Below are 24,827 nucleotides of genomic sequence, written 5' to 3' on the forward strand. Positions count from 1 at the left end.
ACATTCAGCTGGTCCGAAGAGATCTCAACAACAACAAGGTTTTTTTTCCTTTTTTTGGTTAAAAGTTTGTATTTTAGTTGCAACAAAACACCCACAGATCCTCTTCATCCTCCTCTGCTCATCTTTAGTTGCTCTTCATCTTTCTTTTTCTATGATTGTATCAACGCAGTGCTGACATTGTTGTCCTGAAGGACAGCCCTGCAGAACCAGGGGACAGTGTTGTCCTGTGACAACTGGCTGTCGTGTTGTGGCCTGAGGGGTAAACAGTGCATCTCTGTCTGTGAGCTTTGATGGTGTTTGGCCCTGGACCGTGTCTGTGTGTGTGCATTTGTGTGTGTGTGTACAGCAGCTAAACAATTGATGCTGCTTTTCAATGTCAATTTGAATACTACCTTTCCCAGAACAGCCAAGTGCTTTCTAGCCAAGAGGAAAGGCACTGACAGTTCCTCAAGCTAAGTTGTTTACATCTTTTCTTAATACCATTTAACATCGGTGAAAAGTGTTACATCACTTCCTTTTCCACATCATGACAGCAGCCGTCAAAGCCCCTGTCACGACTCTCTGAAAGACTTCAGATGGGGGAAATCCAAGTGGAAATGTGCTTTAGGATTGGTTAAAGCTTGTGTTGGACGTCACGGTAAAGGCGTATTTCTGTTCCTCTGTGCGTCCAGTTGCTCAAAATATCTGAACATCCAAATGGCCTGTGGGAGTGGATACACCTGTGGTTTTGAAATAGCCGGTGTCTCGCCCGGCAGAGTCCCATAAAGTGTGAAATTTGAGACTTGTCTGCAGAAAAACTTCAAGGAATGCTGTAAAGTGCTCTGCAGACTGTGACTTTGGCCAAGGACTCATGACCCAGCGGTTGTGCAGGAACGTTACTCAGAGGCTAAAAAAATAATGTTTCTTCTGATTGTGCATGTTTATCAAGGGAGCACATTCTTTGGCGGCGTGCCCTTAAGATTCACAACGCGGGCGGCTGGTTGGTCGGAAGCGGAGCTGGAAGGCTTATCAGCAGATCAATGATAAGTGAAAGATTAGTGGTAGTTTGTTTTAGTGTCTTTGGTTGACCTAGACAGCGCTGGTTTGTTAGTCTTGGTCTTTTGCCAGCTCTTCCAGTGTAGTATTGTAGTACTGTGTTATGAATGATCAATACGTACATTGCATTCCAAGTATTTAAGTATTGTCTATATAATAGGACAAATGTTTTCTCATTGTTACTGATTAACAACCTTACAACATACAAAAAAATCTCTGCACAAGCTTCACTCAGTAGTTTATGACCGCACAGAGGGATAATTTTCATTATAAATGTATCCCACCATTATTTTCTCAATTGATTGTTTAATATTTTGGTCCATAATGTGCCAGAAAAACCTGCTGACCAAAGCCCAACTTAACCAACAAGCATACACCCAAAGATATTTAGTCTTACATTGTACTAAGGACTAAGAAAACCAACAAAAATTCTCAACCGAGCAACTGCAACCAGTATGTCTTTTGCATTTTAAAAAGGCTAGGTATCAACACCTTCAAGTATCATACCCAGAAGGTTTATCCAGTCTTTGGAAATACAGATGCATTCAGTGTTTCCTGTCTCTCTCTCATATTTTTGACACTTTCCTTTTAACTATGAGTTCAAAACCAGAACCATAAGGAAGTTTCTTTACCCACAAACCTCAAAAACGTGAAACTACCTCACCTGAAAAAAAAAACGATTATTGATGTTGCTTCTGATAAGAAACCCATTTTTGCATTCACACATTTGTGAAAAAGATTTCAAGACTGACAAAGCGGCCTTATATGAGCTTCAAAGTTCATTCTCGACGTCCTCAATGTTTACTTAGCTCTTCTGGAGGTTTCAGTTGTTTAACATGAACGTGAAGGTTCATGTTAAACAACTGAAACCTCCAGCTGATGAACTGTAGATGTTAACTTCTCATCTTCATTAGCTTAAGATTCATTGTTGACCTTACTAACAGCAGTTACCAAACAAGATCATTTTTCATTAAAGCCACGTTTTAAACATAAATTAAAAAAAAATGTAACCCCAAAAAAGAAGCAAAGAAAACTGACAGACGCTCATTTGTCATTCGATCTAAAAACTTTTTTTTTTGTAATTGTTTAGTCCATGGACAGGAAGTTAACAGGCGTTCATTTTGATAAACTGATCGTGTTAAGTGACACTTCATACATTTCCTAGTTGCAGCTCCTCAGTTGTGGCGATGTGCTGCATTTCTTATCCAAACTGAGAAAATTATCTGCAGGTGAATCAGTTATCGACGGTAGCAGCCCAGCAGTTTGTTATAGTTTGTAAGTTAAGAGGTTTATATTTTTAAGGAAACGACCTCTTTGCTCTGCTGCTGTTTGTTTTCTCACTGATATCAAACACTATAAGATAAAGGATGCAAGATGTCATTTTTGAATCATCAGCTGTGAGTTTCTGCCACTATTCTCCTGTTTAAGGCCGATAATAGCAGCTGCTTCACATGAATAATGAGTCCCTGACTGGTAAACACAATACACATAAAGGTATAGAGCCTGTTTGATGTGAGGTAAATGCAGTGTAATGCAGCAGTGCGTGGGTGCGATTGTGAAAACATGCACATTGCTCGAAACAAGCAGTGGGCTGAGCGAGAGAGCAAGCATCGCAGAGGGAAGCTGCCAAATGAAGTGTGAATGTAACACTGCTGCATGCTCAGCTTGACTTTTCGTCGGCCGCACGCATGCGTGTCAGTTCTTGTGAGATCTGCAGCAGAGAGCCGGCATCCTCACAGCTCAGCAAGTTGGCTTTATCCACCGTGTGGCCTCACTAGACTCACCACAGGAAGCAGCTGAGCAGCTCATTTCTCTCTCTGACAGTAGAGCTGGATGCTAATAGCACTAATAGCAGCGATACATAATAGAGAAATCTCTAACATGTATTGACTTCTCTTAGTGGCCAATAACATTAGCAGATCAAGATTTATTCAATAGATACAAGCTAATTAGAGCAGATATCCAACATAAACTGCCAGTGACTCAGCTTATAGAGTCTTATTTCCTTGAGTTTGTTTCATCACCACAGTAAACGTCATCACCCTTTTATAATGACAATGTTATCACATGGCCAACCAGTCGAGCACAGAGACTGGTGAAATTTCATTGTGGTTTGGACTTCCTTTTGGGACATTAAAGTGTTAATGGGAGGTTGCCATAAATGGGAATTGAGAGTTGGCTGCAAAAAGGCGACGCATCGACGAGCTGTGCTGCTGGAAAATCTAACAAAGAAGGCTGAGCGTTAAGGCCAAATATGCAAAATGAAAAAATGAAGTCTGAACATGCATTGTTAAATCGGAGAATGGGTTCAAATGAGGCCAGGGCTAATGTTACACTTGATATAATGCATCCATGGAGTGGATGGTAAATGGGCCTGCATTTGGAGAGCGCTTTTCTAGTTGTTTGACCACTCAAAGTGCTTTCCATAAGTCACATTCACCCATTTATATACCCATTCACACACTGGTGGAAGAGGCTTCCTTACAAGGTGTCACCTGCTGCTCCATTTTGAAACACACACCAACTGAACAGCCATTGGTAGCAGTTTTGGGTATCCGGTATCCTGCCTAAGACACTTCAACATGTGGACTGGGGGAGCTGGGGATCAAACCACCTTCTGATTAGTGGACGACCCGCTCTAACTCCTGAGCCACAGCCGCCCCAAGCAGTGTCATTTTAAAACCTGTGCAGATCAAACACTGAATGTTATAGTAAGTGATGGCATATATTACGCTGCCGATGATTCTTTAAAATATTTGATTACCGGTGTGCAAACAAAGCTAACTAGATTTGCTATAATTTGGTTACAGACACAAATTTGTAATTACTAGGTGCTAGCTGTTGGCCTGTCAGTCAGTTTACTACTTTTAAAGCAGACTGAAATATCTCAACCAACTCAGCTATTGGATGAATAACTGTTAAATTCGGTTTAGACATTCATGGTCCCCTTAGGATGAATTGCAGTTCCTCGCTCGCTGACCTTGGCAGCATAGAGAAGTGAGCATGCCTTTAGACTTCTAGTCTTACTGATTCATCATTAGTGTACCATATATCACGTTAACGCCTGAGTGAAAAACCAAGCATGAATGGTATGATAAAGGATAATGTGAGCTTGGCAGTTACTTGTGTTTTAATGGTGCTATTTGCCAACCAAGCCAAGTAATTTGGCAAAAACATAACACAAATACGATTCATTGTTCACTTTGATGTATCACCCACAGTATATCAAGCAGTATATCAAGTCTCTCTTTACTTTTTTACACTAAAGACTTCCCTGAAAAGTAGGAATTGTTTCTAAATCATATTAAGGGGTTAAAACATGCAAAACCACTGGTCTGACCCTTTTAGAACTGCAATTTCATTTTCTGTTTTGTCTTATGTTGCAATGCTGCAAGTGAGGTATCTGCATGTGGCCAAGTGATTACTTAATTATTCCTATTGATCATGTAGAAATATTATGTTCTTTTTGAGTGTAAAGAGAAAAAAATATCTTGGCTTTTAAACTTCTGTCCATTACTACGTGTTGATCAGTATTTGAGATCCTCATTATCTTCAACAACCCTGAAAAAGATGTCGTCTCACTTCTCATTTCAGATGCACTACATCAGTCATGTGGTCATCCTGATACACCTCTTAACCAAAACCACCGACAATCGATCGCTTTCTTTCGGTACCGTGTGTGTGTGTGTGTGTGTGTGTGTGTGTGTGAGAAATAGGCCATCTGACCTCAGCTGCTTTTGGAAATGTTACATCCTCTCATTTTTCCCATTCCTCTTGGAGAGCTGAAGGCCTCTCCGGCTGCAGGCCCAGAGAAAGGGATGTGCATTTGTTTCCTGCCAATGAAAGCAGCTCCCCACCCTTCCTGCTTGAGTCATGCCACATAGACTCAACAGACGGACGGACGGACAGACAGACAGACAGACAGACATAATGACCTGACAGACACACTGATTTCTTCTGTGACCTTTTCATTTAGACCTATTTACAATCTAGTTTCATTGCTGTAATATTTATCTTCGATTGTTTTGTGTATTTTTCATAGTAGCTTTTGTATAATTGTGAGACAGAAAAGGAAATGAGAATACAATTGTGAAAAAGGAAGTAGAGATAAAACCCACTGGTGTGGAGAATTGCAAAATAATGATCAGGTCAGTCACTTTCCCTCTAAAAAACGCCACAGCAGATGTTTTTAGCCCTGTAGTCTGGCTCCGGGGAAGTCCTTTGATAACTGTGCCCCTTCCTGTTTTCTTCTTCTAGGAAATAATTAGCATATTAGCAAATCTGAGAGCTCTGGTGTCCAGTCTTTGCTGGGTGAAGAGTCAGATCTGCCACAGTGGCACAGTCGAGTCCCAGTGTGCTGCTGACAAACACAGAGCAGGCCAGTTAGTCAGAGCTGCTTCCCACAATCTCCACGGCGAAGAATGTCGAGCCGACGCGTGAGACGGCCAGACCACGTCTCCTTGGTAACCGCACAGCTGCCCTGCCGGTGCGATGCCAAATGCCAAGGTGGCGGAGAAGAAATGATGTTCAAGGAGGATGAGTTCAGGGAGGAAACGAGAAAGACGACTAACATGCCATGAAAGTGACAGAGCAGGAATCTCAAGAGCACATCACAAAAACATTTTCCCAGACAGCCAGAGAGTGTTGTTTTTATTCCTCAGCTGTCAGCAGAGAGCAGTTTGGTGTCATTAGACGGAGTGCTGACGACCCGGGACAGGACACTGACAAGCCTGGCCGCTTCCTGCTTCCTGTCAAAGGACGGCTGCAGGGGAAACGGCAGGGCTGCTGAGGGAGGATAAGGCCGCGGGCAGGAAGCGTGAAGCTGAGACAGCCTCCAGTCAGTCATGCCCAGTCACTTCAACCGCCAATTTCCCCCGAGGCTTTGACCTCCTGGGCATGACTGTGTGTGTTTGTGAGGTTGTTTGGGAATCAGGAAGTCAGCCCCATTAACCTCACTGGTCACATGGGTCATGCTTCATCATCTTTTAATCCTGTTGGGGGTTATTTCTGTTTTAGTTATGAAATAATTAAGAAAGGCTTTTTTTTCTATATTTTTTTTGTCTATAAAAAGTCAGAAATAGTGAAAATGCCTGAAGAGTTTCCCAAAGTGGAAGTTGATGTCTTTAATGTCTTGTTTTGTTTGACCAACAGCCCAAAATACCAAGATATTCAATTTATAATCACATTAAACAGAAAAAATCAGCACATCCTTACATCAGAGAAGCTGGAAGCTCCAACTTTTTGTCCATTTTTCACTTTTCGTCGAACAAACTAAGCGATTCTTCGACTGACAAGGTCTATTTTCTTCTGTTTTACATTTCCCACCTTTTTATTGCTGCAAGCTTGAGCCAGATTTTAAAGAAAGGGTGGAGTATTTTACCCAACTCTGTATCCCTAATCAGTCTACCTTCCAGCTTTTTGATTGCAGAGCTTTTTTTGATGGTATTTGTTGTTGATGAAGTGGTTGTTGTTGTTGCCAACTGCTCTTCAAGCTGCTGATCAAAACCTGCTTCACTTTCTCTGAATGCACCAGAAAGAAACCTCTGGGCTTAAGCTCGAGGTTGGTGATAGCACAACATTCGGTTTTGATAGCAAGTTATAAATGGGCCAATATCACCATTAATAATACAAATACCTTTTATTATTAAAAGTGGCAAATAGACGAACATTGTTTATGAGGTGAGAGCAGCATTAATAAGCTAACTTGGACTACATTTCTTTACCAACAAATGTCTTGGTAAACATTTCTTCAAGCTAGTTTTTTAATGGTAAATGGTAAACAAATATTTATTGTAGATGTTAGAGCTAAAACATCTAGTGAAATAGCATAAAAAATGATCTGCAACAGTTTTAATAGTCGATCAACTGCTTGTCATTTGTTAGCTATAATACCAGAAACTACTGCTTTCCATTGAAGGGACAGTTCTACCCAAAATCAAAAATACATGTTTATACCTGTATTGCTCTTCATCAGTTGAGATTATTTTGGTGTGAGTTGCTGAGTGTCGGAGATATCGGTAACAGGGAGGTCTAACATATCAAACGTATCACTGCAGAAGGACGTGTGCATCCACAGCTGCTGGAAACATCTATTTTCTGCTCAGTATAATGGAACTAGATGGCACTTGGCTTTTGGGCCTCAAAGTACCAAATAAACATTTGAATCTCAACAGCAGTGTTTCTTTCCAGAAATCACGACCCAGTTACTCAAAACAATCCACAGACCTTGTCGTGAACAGTTTCATGTAGGAACTATTTTCTTGCTGCCAAACTACACCTGCCAACTGTATCACTGTGCAGAGTGAAGCGTGCATCTACTGCTAGCTCACCAAGCACCAAAAATGTTTCAGCTCAGCCGAGAAGGACGGCACTTAATATTTTCATCTCAAGCTTTTCAGGAGCACGAGCCTCTCACCCATGAGTCGATGCACCCTTTCTTCTGTGTGCTGACACAGTTTGTGGGTGTAGTTCAGCGGAAAGAAAATAGTTTGTACATTAAACTGCTTGTAACAAGGTCTGTGGATTATCTTGAGTAACCTGGTCATTTTAATGTATTTTTGGTACCTTGAGCACTACAAGCTAAGTGCTATCTAGTTCCATGATATTGGAGCGAAGGCAGACATCTCTACAATATTTCCAACACTAAAACAGCCTCGATAAATAGCACTACAGGGTGAACTGGCCCTTTAAATTATCAACTAATACAGATATATTTCAGTATTTTATGACAGTTAAGTGAATACCTTTGAGTATTAGACTATTTATTGGACAAATCAAGCAATTTGAATATGTTTACTTGGACTTTTAGGAAATTAAATAGGCATTTTTCACTATTTTGTGTTTTTTTGTAATTATAGACAATCGCTTCATCAAGAAAAAAGTTGCAGATAATGATAATAAAAATGGGACCCCAAAATTATGGCTGCAGACATGCACATCATAGTAGTACAGATGAAAAGAGTATGTGCACTGAGAAATGTGTTCATGTTCCCAGAAGATGATTAAACACGACATGACACATCCATCAATACTCCAAACACCGCTCAAACGCTCTCAGAAATCAGTTGTTGTTGTCATAATGGACATTTGATTGTTTTCATAAGTGAATATTTATCTGAAAAAAATATGTTTGAACAGGATGAAATGCTTTTTCGGTCTCCTCTTTTACATCAAACATTTTATAAACTTTCAAGGACAGTTTACCTCGACACTCGGTGCTCATGCTGGTTACAAAATCTGTTCTTGCTGAGGCACCATGCACACTGCCGCCGCCCTTCACCTCCTTTAAGCCGGCCCTTGACCTCTCTGGCTCCGTCTCTGACAGACTTCTACTTAAAAGCGTTCTGACACTGACATGTTGACTTTCACAGTGCAAATGGTTCTGCGAGACAGATATTTCTCAGTGGAATAACACAATGTACTCTTATCCTTTGCTTCTTTTTCACAACCCGCACAAAATAAATCGTCCACATGCATCACAACCGCAGATGTTTTGGCATTGTCACACTTTCTAATCCCCCTGGGTTGAGTTGGAGCTTGCCATTGGTTCCTGGCAGATAAAAACAATCCTTTGACTATATTCAATAGTTGTCTGTCTTTTGGAAAGCAGAGTTTGGATGCATTCTTGCCTGTTGCCAAGGGTTTGCAAAGAATGTGTGCCAAGACGGCGCTATTTCATTGATTTCATTTCCCCCACTAGAAAGCAGAGAGACAACAGCTTTAACAAACCATTTCTCCAAGTTACATTAGTCACAGTCAGCACTGAGATAGTGCTGGCCAATGTCGAGTTATTTAATCGTTTATCCTCTGTAATGATTTGCTTAGATTTGGAACGAATGTTCTCAGTCGTACTATGTAAAACAAACGGCATAAAACATTTACTAAATCAGATTTTGACATAATAAAGTTTGGGTGTATGGACAGTCTCACCAAAATCTTAATAAAAAAAAAAAAAAAACGGCTAAGGATGAGAATTTGTAAACACTTGTTCATGTTACGGCTGAATATCTAATTACAAACACAGACAGATTATGGGTGACCCTTGGGTGGCGGTGCCAGCTGCTCTCAACACGAGCAGCACAAAAGTCAGCCTGCCTGCTCAGCCTCCGTTTCGTGCTCCTCATCCTAATCAGCAAACAGCAACACAACCTCTGAATAATCACAGATTTTACTTTGGAGGCGTTTGAATGCAGACTGACTCGAGCTGAGTGGCGAGGGTGGGTTGTGGTGTGTTTAAAAGAGGCGAGGAAACGCAGCTTGTTAGCAAATGTGTCGGCTGTTATGGGGATCTAATGTGTGACTTTTGCGGTATAACACGACATGTCTAATCATTTAGCTGGAGCCTGCTTGGAGACGCTGTCATAAGAAGATGGTTCTTGTGGAAATGAAGTCTGCTGATTGTTTTCGTGATTGAATTATTCATTGTTTAGTCTTTAAAATAATGAAATATGTCTCTCACTGTTAATCAGAGCAGATGATGACGTCTTCAAATGTAACGTGTTGACTAAAACCTAAAGATATTCATTCTGAAATTCTGAAAAACACACTGACTGCTTTGCAGAGTAAACTCATGTTATCAAAGAACAGAGGTCATTGGGGATTCACAAATCCAACTTTTTCAGTCTTAATACTGATATAATGCCTGGGCTTTGGGTGTCTGCCAATACTGAGTTTCAATCTGATGCCAGTAATTAATTAATATTTGCACGTCTCACTGTGTGGAAGTGACTGGGATCATTATTTTTGGTGTAAAACAATATTAGGTTTGACTTAAAGTTTGACACTTTGGGCCCCTGGGCCTGTGCCCAGTAGGCCAGTTCATTAATCCAACCATGGGTATAGCATGGGCCAGGGAAGAACCCATTAAATTTTGGAGCAGATCTGAATCAAGGGGCAGATGCCCAAATTATTTTTCACTTTGCACTGTACTGTATTTAGTCTGGTTGGGGGTTGCCTGCACACAACTGTTAATGGGGGTTAGCTCACTGTCACTGGGGGAAAACCGGAGAGTGGGCGTTAAGCTTTGGCAACGAGGCCATCTTTGCTGCTACAATTATGTTGTGAATGTCGTGTATGGCACCCTCAACATTGCAAGATAACGCGTTTGGCCTTGGTAAAAGTCTGCGCTCTATGAAAGCCCTTCTGTTTTCATATTTGAAGATTTTCATTATAGTATTTATCGAGATAATACCACATACAGAGTCAATATGGACCAAGATAATGATACTATAAACTTTTCATGTTGGCACAAGCCTGTTAGAGCCACTGTTTAGCCAAAGAGATACAGGGCTGAATAATGAGGCAGTGTGGGGAGGTATTGGGCAGCAGAGTCTGTTCCCATGTGCAGGGGGATCAAAGGGCTCGGCCCTGGCAGAAAGGGCCCCGCGGCGGCAAACTACTGCTGCCATAATTGGGGAAGAGCCATGTAAAACTGTCCAGGGGAGGCCAAGGACGGCTTAATTATGTTGTGAAATTTAATTAGCTCTCTGTTGTGTGTGCATGCTTCTGCTCTTAACCGCCTGACCTTGATGTAATGGTGTTTTTGCTGGTGTTTATCATCCATTATGAGCAAGCATGGCAGAGTTATGGTTCAGTCTACTCTGGTTAAAATGGGCTGGATATGAAATGATTGTCAGAATAAATTATTGTGAAAAACACCAAATGCTGGCTCATGTTTTAAATCATTAAGTGGAGACAGGTCACTCAGGTGTGTGTGTGTTTGTGTTGCTTGTCTCCACCTTTCCGAGCTTGACAAGTCTCCCAATTATCTCAGCTTTTCCTGCAGTGAATGACACGATAATAGATGTCACACAGACAGACAGCTTTCAGCATGACAGGTGATTTTCATGTTGTTACTGAAAAAAACAGATTGTTAAGCTCACAGCAGGAATAAATGCTTGACCTAAAAAAATGATGCATTCTCCATTTGTAAGGAAGAGCAGGAGGGTCCACCTGTAGCATTTAACTCCAATATTCTCCAAACAAATAAACATCTTCCTTTCATTTCATCAAACTGTGATTACAGATGATAATCAGGGAAATATGAATGATAAATAACTACTAGAAATGTAATTACAGAGTGGGTGCTTTGTTTGAATACTCCAGAGATTAGTCCCTAGGTTAAATTTATATTTTGGATAGATAGTGATTATGGGCTAATTGAATGGAGTTTAGTGTTGATACCAGCATAATGTGCATATGAATATGCAAGCAGAATACCTTTAAAGTATAAGAAGAAGGCATTTCTTAACCAAAATTTTCCTTTTTGAATAATTCGGATGCAGTAGCATCATTCTCCTATGTGTGATGTTAGACAGCATGCCGGCATTGCGGAAGCAATAGAGGCATCGCAAGCATTACGATTAACACTGTAGTTTTGGCATTACTGTGACATATAACATAAGTGTTGGCAGTACTTTATAAACAATAACTGAGAAAAAATGGCAATAGCAATCATTTACTGTCTGTGTTATATGGCGGCTGATTTTGTCCTCAGCTTGGAAGTTAAGAAGCTCCCGGACTTTTTGTTTTCCTAATATGTGGACATTTTTCATCTTTTTTCATCTTTTTTTGAGTTTGTTGTTACTCCTATCAGCTGCTTTTTAAATCTCCTGGTGCGTCAAAAGCATAACACACCTTAAAAAATGTCATAGTCAGCTCGGTCATGATCCCGTCCTGTCGGCTGTCCGTTTTATATTGACACTGTTTTGGCGCTGTTGCGACCTCCTTTGCTGAGTCAGTGGCAAGACGACTCTGTCCCATTATTCCATGATCATACCTTTTATACAGAAAGACGAGACAGCATAACAGTGCGATATTCCCGCCTTAAATAGGCAGTGTAAAGGGAGCTTATGTGTGGCGGTAACTTACATTTGGAGTTTATGGAGTTTGATTTATAAGGTTGTAATTGATCAGTCAATTCAATTAGAGCTGATCAGATCAGGTCATTGGATGAGATGAGGACCTGCTGCGGAGGGAGTGAAAGCAAATTTTTTGACCCAGCACAATGAACTTTCAGTGCGCCATGAGTCTGCACTCGGACAGCCTGATGCAATGAATAACCAGATGATATATTTAGATTAACAGCACTCCTAATCAACAGTCCAGCTCCAAAAATAGAATATCAATATGGGGCTAGATGTTGATGTTATGGCCAATCGCTGCAAATAAATGGAAGAGTGGGAAATTGTAAGAGAAAAAACAAACAAACATTAAGAGCAGGAAAGAAAGAAGTTCAAATTAAAATTAAAATAACACAAAAAGTCAGGCTAAATTGAGTTAAACATCATTTAAACTGTCTCTTGAATGAAATAAACCTGTGTTTAGATTACAGATGCAGCATGTAAGATGTGTTTGACTGTGCTGTAACTTCAGATGTAGTTAATATTTTCTTTGGCAAGGACTGAGCTAAACAATAAGGGCCCTTTTTTCCTCATATGTTTGTGATGTTTAGGATGATGAATTTTCCTTGTGTGGATCTGTATCTTGTGGGGGGTTGATGGGTGAATCATATAAAGGGTAACTCCAGCATGGTTTTATCTTAAATGTCTTTGCAGGATTTTCTCTAAATTTAGATATGCATCATCGTTAAATGAGTAACCGCAAGTGTTATGATCTACAGCGTCTTTGAAGTGGTTTTCTGTTTATATTGGTCATTATTTTAAATCCCTGGCGCTTGGGTTGCTGAACTCTTGAGCATTAATCTCTAAAACATGCGAGGAAGTGAGACAGATAGCTCGCAGTAACAATGGGTCAGTGGCACTGTTTATTTTTCTTGCATTTAAATGTTTCATTGTGAATAATTATCATAATGAATAGCCTAACCGTTTATAGAATTGGATATCCTGCACGATTCATTTTGCCTGTTGGAGAGCACAAAGGCTTTGCTCCAACAGTCAGCAGTGAAATAATGATTCATGCCACATTCAGGTCAAGCACTGTATTGTGAATACTCTGTCTACATCAGATTTATGGAGTATGCATGCCTTAAATTACTGAGCAAATATTGTTCTTATGCCCTAAATTCTCCAAGTGTGCCGTAGCATTAAATTGAAATTATCTTTGCTGTCTTTTTATGTGAATGTTGTCCGGTATGTTCTTATAGGATGAAAGGGATTCAAGGGTTTTTAAAGCGTCCTCTTCTTCTCTTTTCTCAGGCGTTGGACCAGGACCGAACCTCCTTGCAGAAGGTGAAGAAATCAGTGAAGGCCATCTACAGTTCAGGACAAGGTGAGACTGTCTGTTTCTATATTTATCAGGCCTGAATAGCTGATGGTTTGGTACATGCTTGCAATCCTTTCCAGCCAAAAAAAAAAGAGAGAGAAAACCCCCAGAGAAGAGCCCAGGATTTCTTAAATATCTTTATTAAAGATGAGGATTGCATTTTTTGCTGGAACACTTTTGTAGGACAGATGGTGTTTTGTGTGTGTGTTTTCAGGCTGTCCCAGAAACCAACACCTGAGTTTGTTTTTCTCGTTGCTGTGACATGGATCCTCAGTAATTTTCCACTGAATACTTCTGAGAGCAGCCTCCTCCCTGTAAATTGACAGTTTCAGATGCTTGTCCCACAAAAAAGTTTGTTTGTTCTCCGCAAGAAAAGACAGTTTACCTTAGTCTCACTGTGGATGAGAAGTCTCGAAACAACTGGAACAGCTCTGAAGTCGAGTGTCTTACCTCTAACCACTAGTTACAATAGATAGTTACTTTGGGAAGATCTAGTTGAAGCGCAGCAAATACTGGATGTGAACTAAAAATAGAAATAAGAATGGGATGTTTTTGCATCTTGCATGTAATGAGTAGTTCGACTCAGGGCCGGAGCGAGGATTTTAGAAACACAGAGGTTATGAGTCCCTCCAACACACACACACACACACACACACAGAGAGAGAGAGAGTACTCGAAAAACTAAATTTAGTTATAGCTATAATTCTCTGGGCATTTGCTTAACCCCTGAAACTCATCTCTGTCATCAGAACTACATATCTAGATTTTTTGTTGTGAATTTTGCAGTTCAATTTGAGGAGGGCCTGTAGTTTGTGTGTTCCACTTCTTATCATAAGTGTGTCATGCACTGTGGGACTTTCGTTGGTGTAGTCTTGATCTGAACCCCTCAAAGTCTCGCTCTTGTTTCGGTATTGATGCACTCTGGTTTTGGTCATGATTTGGTTTCGGTGGTCAAAACTACAGCACTGTGAAAACTGTGCTTCACAGAGATTAACAGCACCTGGAGTTACTGTTTGCTTTGCATCAACAGTAACTTAAAACAGCTCTGATATGGTGAATAGAGAGTGAACACTAAATACTTGTGAAACTTTAAACAATGTGCTAAAATTACAAAATAGAAATGAATTATATTCTGGACTGTTTTGGGTGAATCCCTTGTGCATTTTGCATTTAGTGCTGGATGGCGGACCCCGCCACAGCTTATAAAACTTGCAGTACAGTACGTAAAGAGGTGTTTACTGAATTTTAATAAATGAAATATCTGTTGCTGTGAAAAAATGCAGTCCATGAATAGTATAAAAATGTGCCTCGATTTTAGGACTAAAATTGAAGTACAGAAATACTTAATCCTTTTGTATATTTAATTGTTGTTGGCATATATATAATACCGTGTGTAGGTTTTTGAATGTATAACATAAAAAATAAAAAAGACAGAAAAGACAGAAAAGACAGAAAACACAAAGAAGAAAAATACAAACCAATACAGAGGATGTGACCTCATTGTCCTCTATGGTAACTACAGGCCTGTTTGGACTGTATTTGAGTTTCCAGTATGACAAAAGTTCAAAATGGTTGCTGCAGGAATAAACTCTACAGGGTGCTCGTCTCACCTGACCTCCTTCTCAGGACTCCTCCTCAGATTTGGCATCAGTCTGAACATCCCTCCCCCTCCATCCCTCACTTAACGACAAGGACAGATGGATGCTGCTGTTTGACTGACGGCTCCCGCGGAGCCTTGCAGACCTGGAGAACCACACATCTTGTTATGCTGACATTTGCTGCGTATAAAAATGACTTATTATAGTCAAAATTTATAAAACAAAGTCTCTCTGGGAGCAGCACTGATCAGAAATCACGGGTGAAGGTCACATGTGTCTGTTATTGTATCGCTTGTACTGCTGCTCTGATGAAGGAACTTTCCATTGTACGATCTGTTGACTATTTCTGCCACATCTGTGTTATTATGAACATCACTAGGAGATCTTAGAAGATTTACGAGCCCGTTTGTTCCACGTGTCTTTGCCTTGGTTTCTGTCGAGAACAAAGAATGGTGTATCAGTGAAATATTTCCTTTATCTGCAGCCCCTTTTTCTTCACTAACATTCTTCTTTTGAAAAATATCTTAAAGCATTTGTAAGGCTTAGTTCTGGACATTTTTTAGAGTTATGAAGCTCTGTTTGACCTGCACAAAGCGTCACCAGTAAACTGTGAAAATTCTCAGTCATCCAGGTCATAGGATTTAGGTGCTAAGTCAAAGTCAGCTGATTTAGACCCTCAAAGGCTTCAAAAATCTTCTGCAGTTTTGACTGACTTGTTGGATTTTCCAACTCTTTCAAAAGAGTACTCTACAGATTTAGCACTTCTATAACAGTTTAGTTCTCCATGAACAGTTAAAAAAGACCAAAATTTATGTCTTTTTTTTCCATGAATTTGTCTCCCGTCAAAACCTGGCACCTATGTTACCTAAAATGCAAATCAAACATAGACAGTTCAGTCAGATTTTGGGGTGTTTGGCTTGTAAAGATAAATTAGTCTCAAGCAAAGATGAGCAGTGGGCTACAGAGGTCTAGTAAGCGCTTCCTAAAAACACACTATGGGCATTTTAACTAATTTCACAGTCAAGAATTTGTGTTACATTATCATTGAGTACTCTTTAAAAAAAAAAAAAAATCAGATGAAGAATAGGGTCTGAATTGAACACCCAGCAAAAAGACGGTAGGTGTTAGGTTAGGCCTACCTTATCTAGCATGTCAGAGAGAACTGGTGGAGGGGGCTGTTGTAGTGTGTATCAGTAATCAAATTTTAAGCAAAGCATGTAGTTAAAAGCATAAACCCTAAATATTAGGTCATTTATAGGACAATATTAAACATTTTAAGAGCATGAGGAATAACTAGGCGTTAAGTAAGTCATTTATAAAACAATTTAAGAGCGTGAGGAATAAAGTGAAGTTCATGTATTTTGGGCTTGCTTGTGGGCACTACAAATTTCCTCTGCCTACGGAGCAAGTAAGTGGGTGTTTGGGCTGCAGGCAGGAAACGGTGCGGTGGTGATGAACTGTCTTTGAGTGTGTTGGTGAGGCTGACCTCAGCTCGCCTTTTTACTCAGTGATGGGAGAGAAGACGACAGACTGCAGATGATCCTGCAGTAACGGTTTGGTATCCTCTCCTGCTTCCCAGAGAGGCATTTTGACAGCCCAAACTCTGGCTGGCATACTCAAAGATTGGATGAATGAAGGTCAGGTGTATTTGTTTTAAAATTCAGGAGATCAGTTCTTTTTGCAAAACTGAGGTTATGGTTATGCCCTTGAGAGCATGCATGTAATGTGGGCATCCCATGATCTATCAAGTGATATCTGAAGTCCGAAGAGTTTAAAGGTGGAGACTCGATGTAAATGTATTGACCAATAATTGGTAGAGACGGAGACGAGGAACTTATTACCATAGCCTTGATCTTCGCTTCATTCATTGAAAGTGAAACTCCACAGAATCCAAGGTCTTCTGAGTCAGGCCACAAATACCAATCATGAGCTCTGTCAATGTGAGGTCATCGGCATATTTCACACGAATAACGGGGAGAGAAACATGAATCCAGTCTTGTCGTAGTTTTTTTTTCTTTAAAAAAGCCAAACCTCTCACACATTAAATGGCTAAACACAAGCAGCTTTTCACAAGCTTTGCCCAAATAAAACTGGCAATATCATGTTGACACTATCTGATCAAAGAAAACACTAACAAGATGATGATTACAAATCTGATGGAACATTTATTTCAAGTTTTGGTTTTTGACAGTTTTCAATAATCAGGGTTGTAGACATGTGTTTGTTGATACTAAAAAGCACTTAAGTTTCATATCTACCTGGAGACTGGGGATAAATATTTGCTTTATCTTTGTATAATACATCACATTTCAAATGTTGATGATTATGATTTAGGGTATTTGTTTATTTGAGGATATGCTTTAATTGTTCATATGACTTAAACCTTTTCCCACTGCACAAAAAACTACTACTAACGTTGGCTTTTGTCTTTAGCTACAAAGGTTATAATTAACATTTATTCCCTGGACAAATAACTGTGCAGTTGTCTTGGGTATTTAGCAGATCCAACTCTGATGGATGCCTATCAGCAGTGATGGAATTACAACACCCTGGTGGACGAGCTAATTTTAGCCCCTTAGCCAACAAGATGCAATGACACGCTGCCACAAAATACCGTCCATCTTGGTCCAAGCAGCTCTCGCACATCGTTCAAAACTTATTCTGCTCCGAGTTTGAAATTAAGACTGAATAAGTCAGAAATATACCACTGACCTCCATTCTGCTTTCTACCGTTCACTGGCCTGCTTTCAAATCCATCTGTGACGTCAAACACGACACATCAGAAAAAAACCCTAAAAAAAAGGTATACTCGTCTGCTGCAGAAATAGACTGTGTAACATTTCTCCACATTGTTTGAGAGCTGGGTTAGGTTGATGGCAACACAGTCCACGCATTATACATGACATTAGACAGTCTATAGAGTCTGCAATAAAATGGGAAATTGGAGTGAACCTGGTCTGGCCTGAACCCGGCAGGTCAGGTTAGGCCCCCTATCAAGTTTAAGCAAGCTCCACTATGACTTCCTTTATGACTGTTGCAGCTGCAGTATCTCTCCATGTGTCGGCCACTACACATGCTAATGATGCTAAGCATCATAACTAATCATCGTCCTCTCCTCTCTGCTTTCACCACAGACCACGTCCAGAATGAAGAGAACTACGCTCAGGCTCTGGACAAATTTGGCAGCAACTTCATCAGCCGGGACAACCCCGACCTGGGTACGGCCTTCGTCAAGTTCTCCTCCCTCACTAAGGAGCTGTCTGCCCTACTTAAGAACCTGGTGAGTTCAACATGTCAGCACTCCGATGTCATTAAAATGATCAGCCTGTCCTGCAGCCTGTCCTACAGCCTGTCCTACAGCCTGTCCTACAGCCTGTCCTGCAGCCTGTCCTACAGCCTGTCCTACAGCCTGTCCTGCAGCCTGTCCTACAGCCTGTCCTGCAGCCTGTCCTACAGCCTGTCCTGCAGCCTGTCCTTCGCTCTGCATTTGTGCTCGTCCTCACATGGAGAGAAAGAGAAAAAGTTTATTTTTTCCTGTCTTCACTTCTTTAAGTGGTTTAGGATTTGGGTGTAAGGTTAAGATTGGGATTAGAGCTGAGGGAAGGCATGTAGTGGAGAAGTTGAAGAGGTTATTGATGAATGTAAAACTCCTCACAAATTTAGGTAATAATAATAGAGGTGTAAAAGTTCATCAATCTCTACACTTTTGAAAACTGTATAAAATTTGCCCACACAGTCAGAACCGTCATCAAAGTCGGACAGTATAGCTGACTGCGGCTATAAACACCTCTGAGCTTTTTTGTCCCGGTCTCCAGCTCTTATCTGCCTGCCGTGGATTTCCCCTGACGTTTCTGTTGAATAATGTGTCCTGTTTGAATCCTCTGTGAGTGATTGTTGTTGGAAGAAGAGCCAGTCCCTGCTTTCTCCCTCTCTTCCTGTGTGGCTGACAGCGAGATTAGACTCCATAAATACACTTGGCAGCACCAGGAACAACTGTGTTTGTGTGTGTGTGTGTGTGAGTCTGTCCATAAACCATCCTAAATCACCCACCTGTTGGCGCTACCTGCATATTGCAGGCAAGTGAAATTATCTCCACTTGCTCCTCTCTCAGTCTCTTCCTTTTCCGTCCCTCTTGACTCTTTTCCACATTGAGTATTTTATTGAGTGAGTCTTTTTTGACTTCAATAACCGCGCCCCGAGGGCTGCTGGTATGTGCGTGCACTACAAATGAGAATTGATGAATAGCGCTTGTCCTAGATGTCCTACATGTGTTATCGGCTTAAATTTAAGGATTTTATAGACAAATTATGCCATGTTGTTGCCAGTTTTTCAGCATCTTTCTCAGCGGTTCTTTCCTTTTTGAGAATCATACACTAATAGAGATGGCAGCCGCTTCCAGGACAGGTTGTTAGAGCACACCGGCAGCCAGCCAGTATAGGATTGATTCTGACGTTGGCCATATGCAAGACAGGCACTTAAGAAGCACATTAGCGCCCATTAAGAGTTGTTTGCTTCCTTGACCGCTGCTGTGTGTCTGTGTAGACTTGGCTAACAACAACAGAGACTTAAATGCTTAGCACTGTAGTAAATGACCTTGCTGATCCTAATGGTTAGAGCTGCTGAGCATAACTGTGGCAACCTGAGCTGTTGGCAACAAGCTTTTGCTAATTCTTCAATAGAGTAACCTGCACTCTTGCTGTTATGTTGCTGATTTCTTCAGTCAGCAGCAGCATGGATGTGTTGATCCAGGACACTGCTGGTTCAAGGATCAGGGCAGTGTATATTCTATATTTTTCTTATAGTGAACAAAAATCCCATAAATAGTCCAAACCAAAGTGTTAATCTGCCTTTTATTGCTTAACATCATGTTATGGCATCATGTTGTGTCATATCATTGGGGTACATCCTGTGTGTAAAATCTGGTCTGCACTTGCAGAAAGACTCAATATTAGGGCTGTACTTTCAATACTAATATTCAACGATTTATTTTGTTTTCCGTGTAAAGTTTTGAAGTTTGACTGGAGCTCTGTGGGACGTTCAGTGTGACTGCGGCATTCATGTAATATGGTAAACAAGCTAACAGCGCTGATGACGGATCACAAATGCGCAACAGCATTTTTACAGACACTAGATATCATCAAAGGCCAGAGACTCTATCATATTAACTTCCTGTAAGCTGTAAATTCACCACTTCTCCTTACGGTGTGGTCTCTCTCTCCCTCCGTGTGAATGTAACATGTCTGCAGCTGCAAAGAGAAGCGTGAAAGTCAAGAGCACTTTGCAGCAAAATCTGGTTACCAAAATGTGCTCAGAAGTACACTGCACACAAAAAAGACAGACTTGAAGCAACCTCAGTCAACTGAGGGTCTCCGACTGATATTTGGAGTCTCCGACTGTGATCAAGGAGCCCTACTGAGTATCTGGCGCATTGTCCTAGAACATAAAGATGATTGATTCACTTCACTAGGGCGTCCTTAGTCGGCCTTGGGTCGTATTTTTTTTGCACGCAAAATAAAAATATGGTTGAGAATAGAATTTCTACACAAAAAGTCTGTAATAAAAGACCATAAACAAATGCTTTCTGTATGAACATGTCCTATCGTATATTGCCGCCATCAGTTTGATTCAGGCTCAGTTACATTGTGCATGTGTCACACCCTAAAGCTCCTAAAGGGTCGAAGAATGTGCCCCAGCCTTCTTTAAATAGCCGTCATCTCTATGAACAGATATCTGTTGCATATGTATGCAGATCAGATATGTATGCTGCTGTAGTGTTAGCATCAAATGAGACAGAGGGACCACTGCACATCCTGCATATTCAACATCAGTTGAGGGAGAGCGTTCCTGACCATCAGCGGAGGTGGTTTGGCTCTGATTGGATCACAGTCTTTCCTCAGTGCGCTTTCATGTGGTCAGCACTAAGCAACTGCAGTCTTATCACCCAAAATGCACTTTAATGCAAAGGAATAGGATTAAAAATGTCAATGTTGTGTACAGTTTGTTCTGCGGGTAAAAAATGGTAAAATAGAAAATAAAAAAAGAGTTAATGCAGCTTTAAGAAGCGGTCAGGGGCGCCCAGTGGCTCACCTGGTAGAGCAGCGCCACAAAAGGCTGCGTCCTTACCGCGGCAGCAGGTTTGATTCCAAGCCGCTTCCCTTTGCTGCCTCTCTCTGTCCCCTTTTTGCTCTAAATAACCTCTCCTATTGACTAAAATCAAAAAAGCCACAAAAGGGGTCACAACTATATAGTTTCATTTTTTTAAAAGGCTTGCAATATGGGCTCTAGCAAATGTTATTCAAAGAGGAATAAGCGGTGAATTTATTGGGGATTACTTTCAGCCACAGATAAATACACATTTGATGACCTTGTGAGTATTTAGGCCAGCAGGGCGTTGTAAATGGAAATGACCGATGTTTGTCATAAAGCAGGATCACTGATGTGTTTTTAATCGTTTTGGCACAGAGAAATGATTTATATCGAGCTTCTGCTACAGGGACAGTACTAGTTTGTAAGACCAGTTCAGCCTTATCTTCCAAAGAATCTGCACTGTGTTATGATATGTTACTTGTGTTTTCTCGTAACAGCAGCTACATTATAACCCCGTATGTTCTCTGTGTGTCGTCTTGCAGCTCCAGAGCCTCAGCCACAATGTGATCTTCACTCTGGACTCGCTGCTGAAGGGCGATTTGAAAGGCGTGAAAGGGGTAAGATTTACTCTAAAACAGTTTCTCTTCCTGACTTTTTTTCTCTCTCTCTCTGTCTTTTGACCCCCTGAAACAGCTCAGGGGGACAGCAAAAATAGATGCCTCGTCAGCACATCTCTCTATTAATCTCTGTATGTTGTGTGTAAGCGAGAAGAGACGGGGGGAGCTCTCTGTTTAAAAGCTCACACTGGAAATCTTGCGGAAGTAAACACTGTCTTTGTGTTGCGCTTGAGGCGAGTAACTGGGTCATGAACCCGTTGATGTTCGGGGTACAAGGAGGGGCGTGGTCGCTCACCGGCCGTCCAGGGCATAAATCTTGATCCAAGTGAAACCTTTACAGTAATTCTTGCAGCAGTTCAACTCTGCAAGTAACTCCGTCCCCACGGTGACCCCTTTGTAGTTTGCTGACGCTTTTCCTCCCGTTTCTGCAGGACATAAAGAAGCCCTTCGACAAAGCATGGAAAGACTACGAGGCCAAGTTGTAAGTGGATAATTAAATTTCACTGTTGTAATACCGCATATTCGCATCATCTAGCTCATTATAGAGTACTGAATAATGGATCAAACACTTTTAATAATGTGCCACAATATTGTTTGATTCCCTGGAAGATGTTGCATACGTGTACAACAAATTTACATGTATGATGTAAAAACAGGCATGATGAGTAATTGTCCTCTCTTCTGTGTCAGTACAAAGATAGAGAAGGAGAAGCGAGAGCACGCTAAGCAACATGGGATGATCCGTACCGAGATTACTGGGGCTGAAATCGCAGAGGAGATGGAGAAGGAGCGACGTCTCTTCCAGCTCCAGATGTGCGAGGTAAGATGTAAAGTGAAACTACAGTATAGGATGTTTTTGGGTGGTTTCTCAGCAGTAATCAAGCACCAGAGCAGGTCTGATCATCAGGTCACAAGTTAAATCCCCACATTTGGGGGGCGGCTATGGCTCAGAGGTAGAGCGGGTCATCTTCTAATCAGGAGGTTGGCGGTTCAATCCTCGGCTCCTCCAGTCAACATGTCGGAGTATCCTTGGGCAAGATACTGAACCCCAATTTGTTCCTGAAAGTCATTTAACCGTATGTAAGTGTGTGTGAAAGTATAAAAAAACGAATAGCAGGTAGCCTTGGCCACCAGTGTCTGAATGTGTGTGTGAACGTGATTTGAGTGGTGAGAAGGAACTATAGTAGAGTTAGGATAAAATTAAAACCAGACTACAAATAATGCAAAATGCAGGGCTCATAATGTCAGTATAAAAAAATACAAATAAATAGACCAAAAACAACAAAACAGAAACAATAAAAGCAATCAGACCAGAAATAAAATAAAATGAATAAAACCTAAATAAAAATGGTAAAATAAATAAAAAGAAAAAAAGAAATAAAAAGATGTAGTACACATTACTAGATTCAAAAATAGTAAACTACTTCTTAACATAATTACTCCCTGTAGATAGTAATCCCATAACATCACCTGAGATGCATTAGCCGGTTTTTTTAGGAAAAGATTGAACCATAGGGCCGCTATGTGGTCCCTTCATTGCACTGACTGTGCTTTTATAAAGGCATCATGATGCTCCGGTGTTTGATTTTATATAATATTCAGGCGCTCTGGAAGTAAAAAGGTGTGACAGGCGTGATTTGTAGCACAGCAGCGTTAGGCTCTAATGTGACATAAAAGTTGCGCGTCAGGTAGCGCTCTCTAAACAATAAAAATGGTATAACATGGCAATAACTATCAATTACTGTCTCTGTTGTCTGGCGGTTGATCTCTTCCTCTGTTAGAGGATAAGAGGCTCCTGGACCTCACTCTCTCCCCAATTTGTGGACTTTTACATCTCCTGGCTGTAGGTTGCGCACATCACAAGTCATCAGGACGTCAGACCCGAGCCGTCCTGCCAGCTGTCCATTTACACAATTGTCAGTTTGGCTCTGATACTACCCCTGCAGATGGTGTAAAGGCGAGACAACTGTATCTCCCCATCCTGCAATTGTACCTTTACAGAATGGCGAGGCAGAATAACAGCGCAACATTCCCGCCTTGAATGGCAGGACTTCAAATTTATTTTTCATTATGAGTTGTGCAAATGGTTTTGCACTTTAAACTATATGGTGCTTTATCTTTTCATTCTTGTATGTTGCAAGAGGTTGACCTATGCCTGTGAAAAGCACTAAAAAATAAATTTTACTTACTTATTTATTTATTTAGTTAATATAAGGTTAAATCTCACATGTGCCCCTAGAAAGCGGCGGTGCTGTTTTCGTCGTGTTAGATGATTTTTTTTTTTTCTGTCTGCCCCGTATGCTGTGATTACTGATTGTAGGAATGATAACGAATTTCATTACCGCGCTTCAGACAAATGTAATGTGATTACACTTGATAACCTTACATGACAGCACACATTTCTGGTAGATTACTTACATTTTTTTCTAATTATTTCGGCACAGTTAGGCATTGATAGATGTTTCGGATGGTGTTATTAGATAGATTGTTATCAATCTAAGAGAAGCTTCCTCATTTGTGAAATGCTGTCTTTTCACATTATAAACCTCTGTGCAGTGTTTCAGTGTCATGTGTCTGTCACCCAAAACTGTCCCTCCTGGATTGTGTTTCGTTTTGACTTCCCATTGCAGCTGCACCGTTCCACCAACGCAGAGCTATTTTTGGGGTGAGCACCCACTTATTAAAATCCTATATGTATATGTATATAAAGGCCCCTAACCAGCTGCATTTGAAGGAGATTTTAAGCTTGAGTTGACTTTTTCTCTCAGATGATTTAAATAATTTATAGTATGTCTTTAACACTCATGCAGCTCCACATGTAGGGATTATAGCATCCCCAAAAGATACAGCTATAGCTGCATTAATTCATGAACAAGGTATGCCTCAACACAAGACTGAAACTGGTTGTAATTATGATATGTATGTGGTTATGGTTTAGAAAACATTTCTCGGCACGTAATGAGTCAGATAGTGAGATATCTGAGCAGCTCGTGCTAAAGAGTCACACTGTTCTCCTTTAATTTAAGTGTTTTCAGATGTTCCTCTGGGTCTGTAAATGTGTTTTCTTCTAAGCATGTTGTGACACACGCTCAAAGACATAAAGAAATCTGACAGCTAGAATAAAGTGTAAAACAAATGTGAGCTCTCTATGTGCCCAAGAGAATCAGAACAAACTGCTAGAGCTCACTCTGCTTTGCCAAAAACCTCTCTAGTGGTGGGTGGTGACGCCTACGCCTTGTTCACTGTTTTATACTGTTAGGATTTTTTA

At 40.8% G+C, this 24,827-nt stretch overlaps 1 protein-coding gene across 5 annotated transcripts in view; it reads left to right on the forward strand.

Moving 5' to 3' along the window:
* asap1b (ArfGAP with SH3 domain, ankyrin repeat and PH domain 1b) overlaps nucleotides 1-24,827 on the forward strand; it is a 77,803-nt gene that overhangs the window by 13,347 nt on the left and 39,629 nt on the right. For all 5 annotated transcript variants that reach the window (XM_042510827.1, XM_042510825.1, XM_042510828.1 and 2 more), the window contains exons 2-6: nucleotides 13,191-13,263; nucleotides 17,990-18,135; nucleotides 21,485-21,559; nucleotides 21,991-22,040; nucleotides 22,250-22,379. In XM_042510827.1, the coding sequence (XP_042366761.1) occupies nucleotides 13,191-13,263; nucleotides 17,990-18,135; nucleotides 21,485-21,559; nucleotides 21,991-22,040; nucleotides 22,250-22,379 (474 nt within the window). The remainder of the gene's footprint in view (nucleotides 1-13,190; nucleotides 13,264-17,989; nucleotides 18,136-21,484; nucleotides 21,560-21,990; nucleotides 22,041-22,249; nucleotides 22,380-24,827) is intronic.

The sequence above is a fragment of the Plectropomus leopardus genome, chromosome 21 (genome assembly GCF_008729295.1).
Source record: "Plectropomus leopardus isolate mb chromosome 21, YSFRI_Pleo_2.0, whole genome shotgun sequence".
NCBI classification, from domain to species: domain Eukaryota; kingdom Metazoa; phylum Chordata; class Actinopteri; order Perciformes; family Serranidae; genus Plectropomus; species Plectropomus leopardus.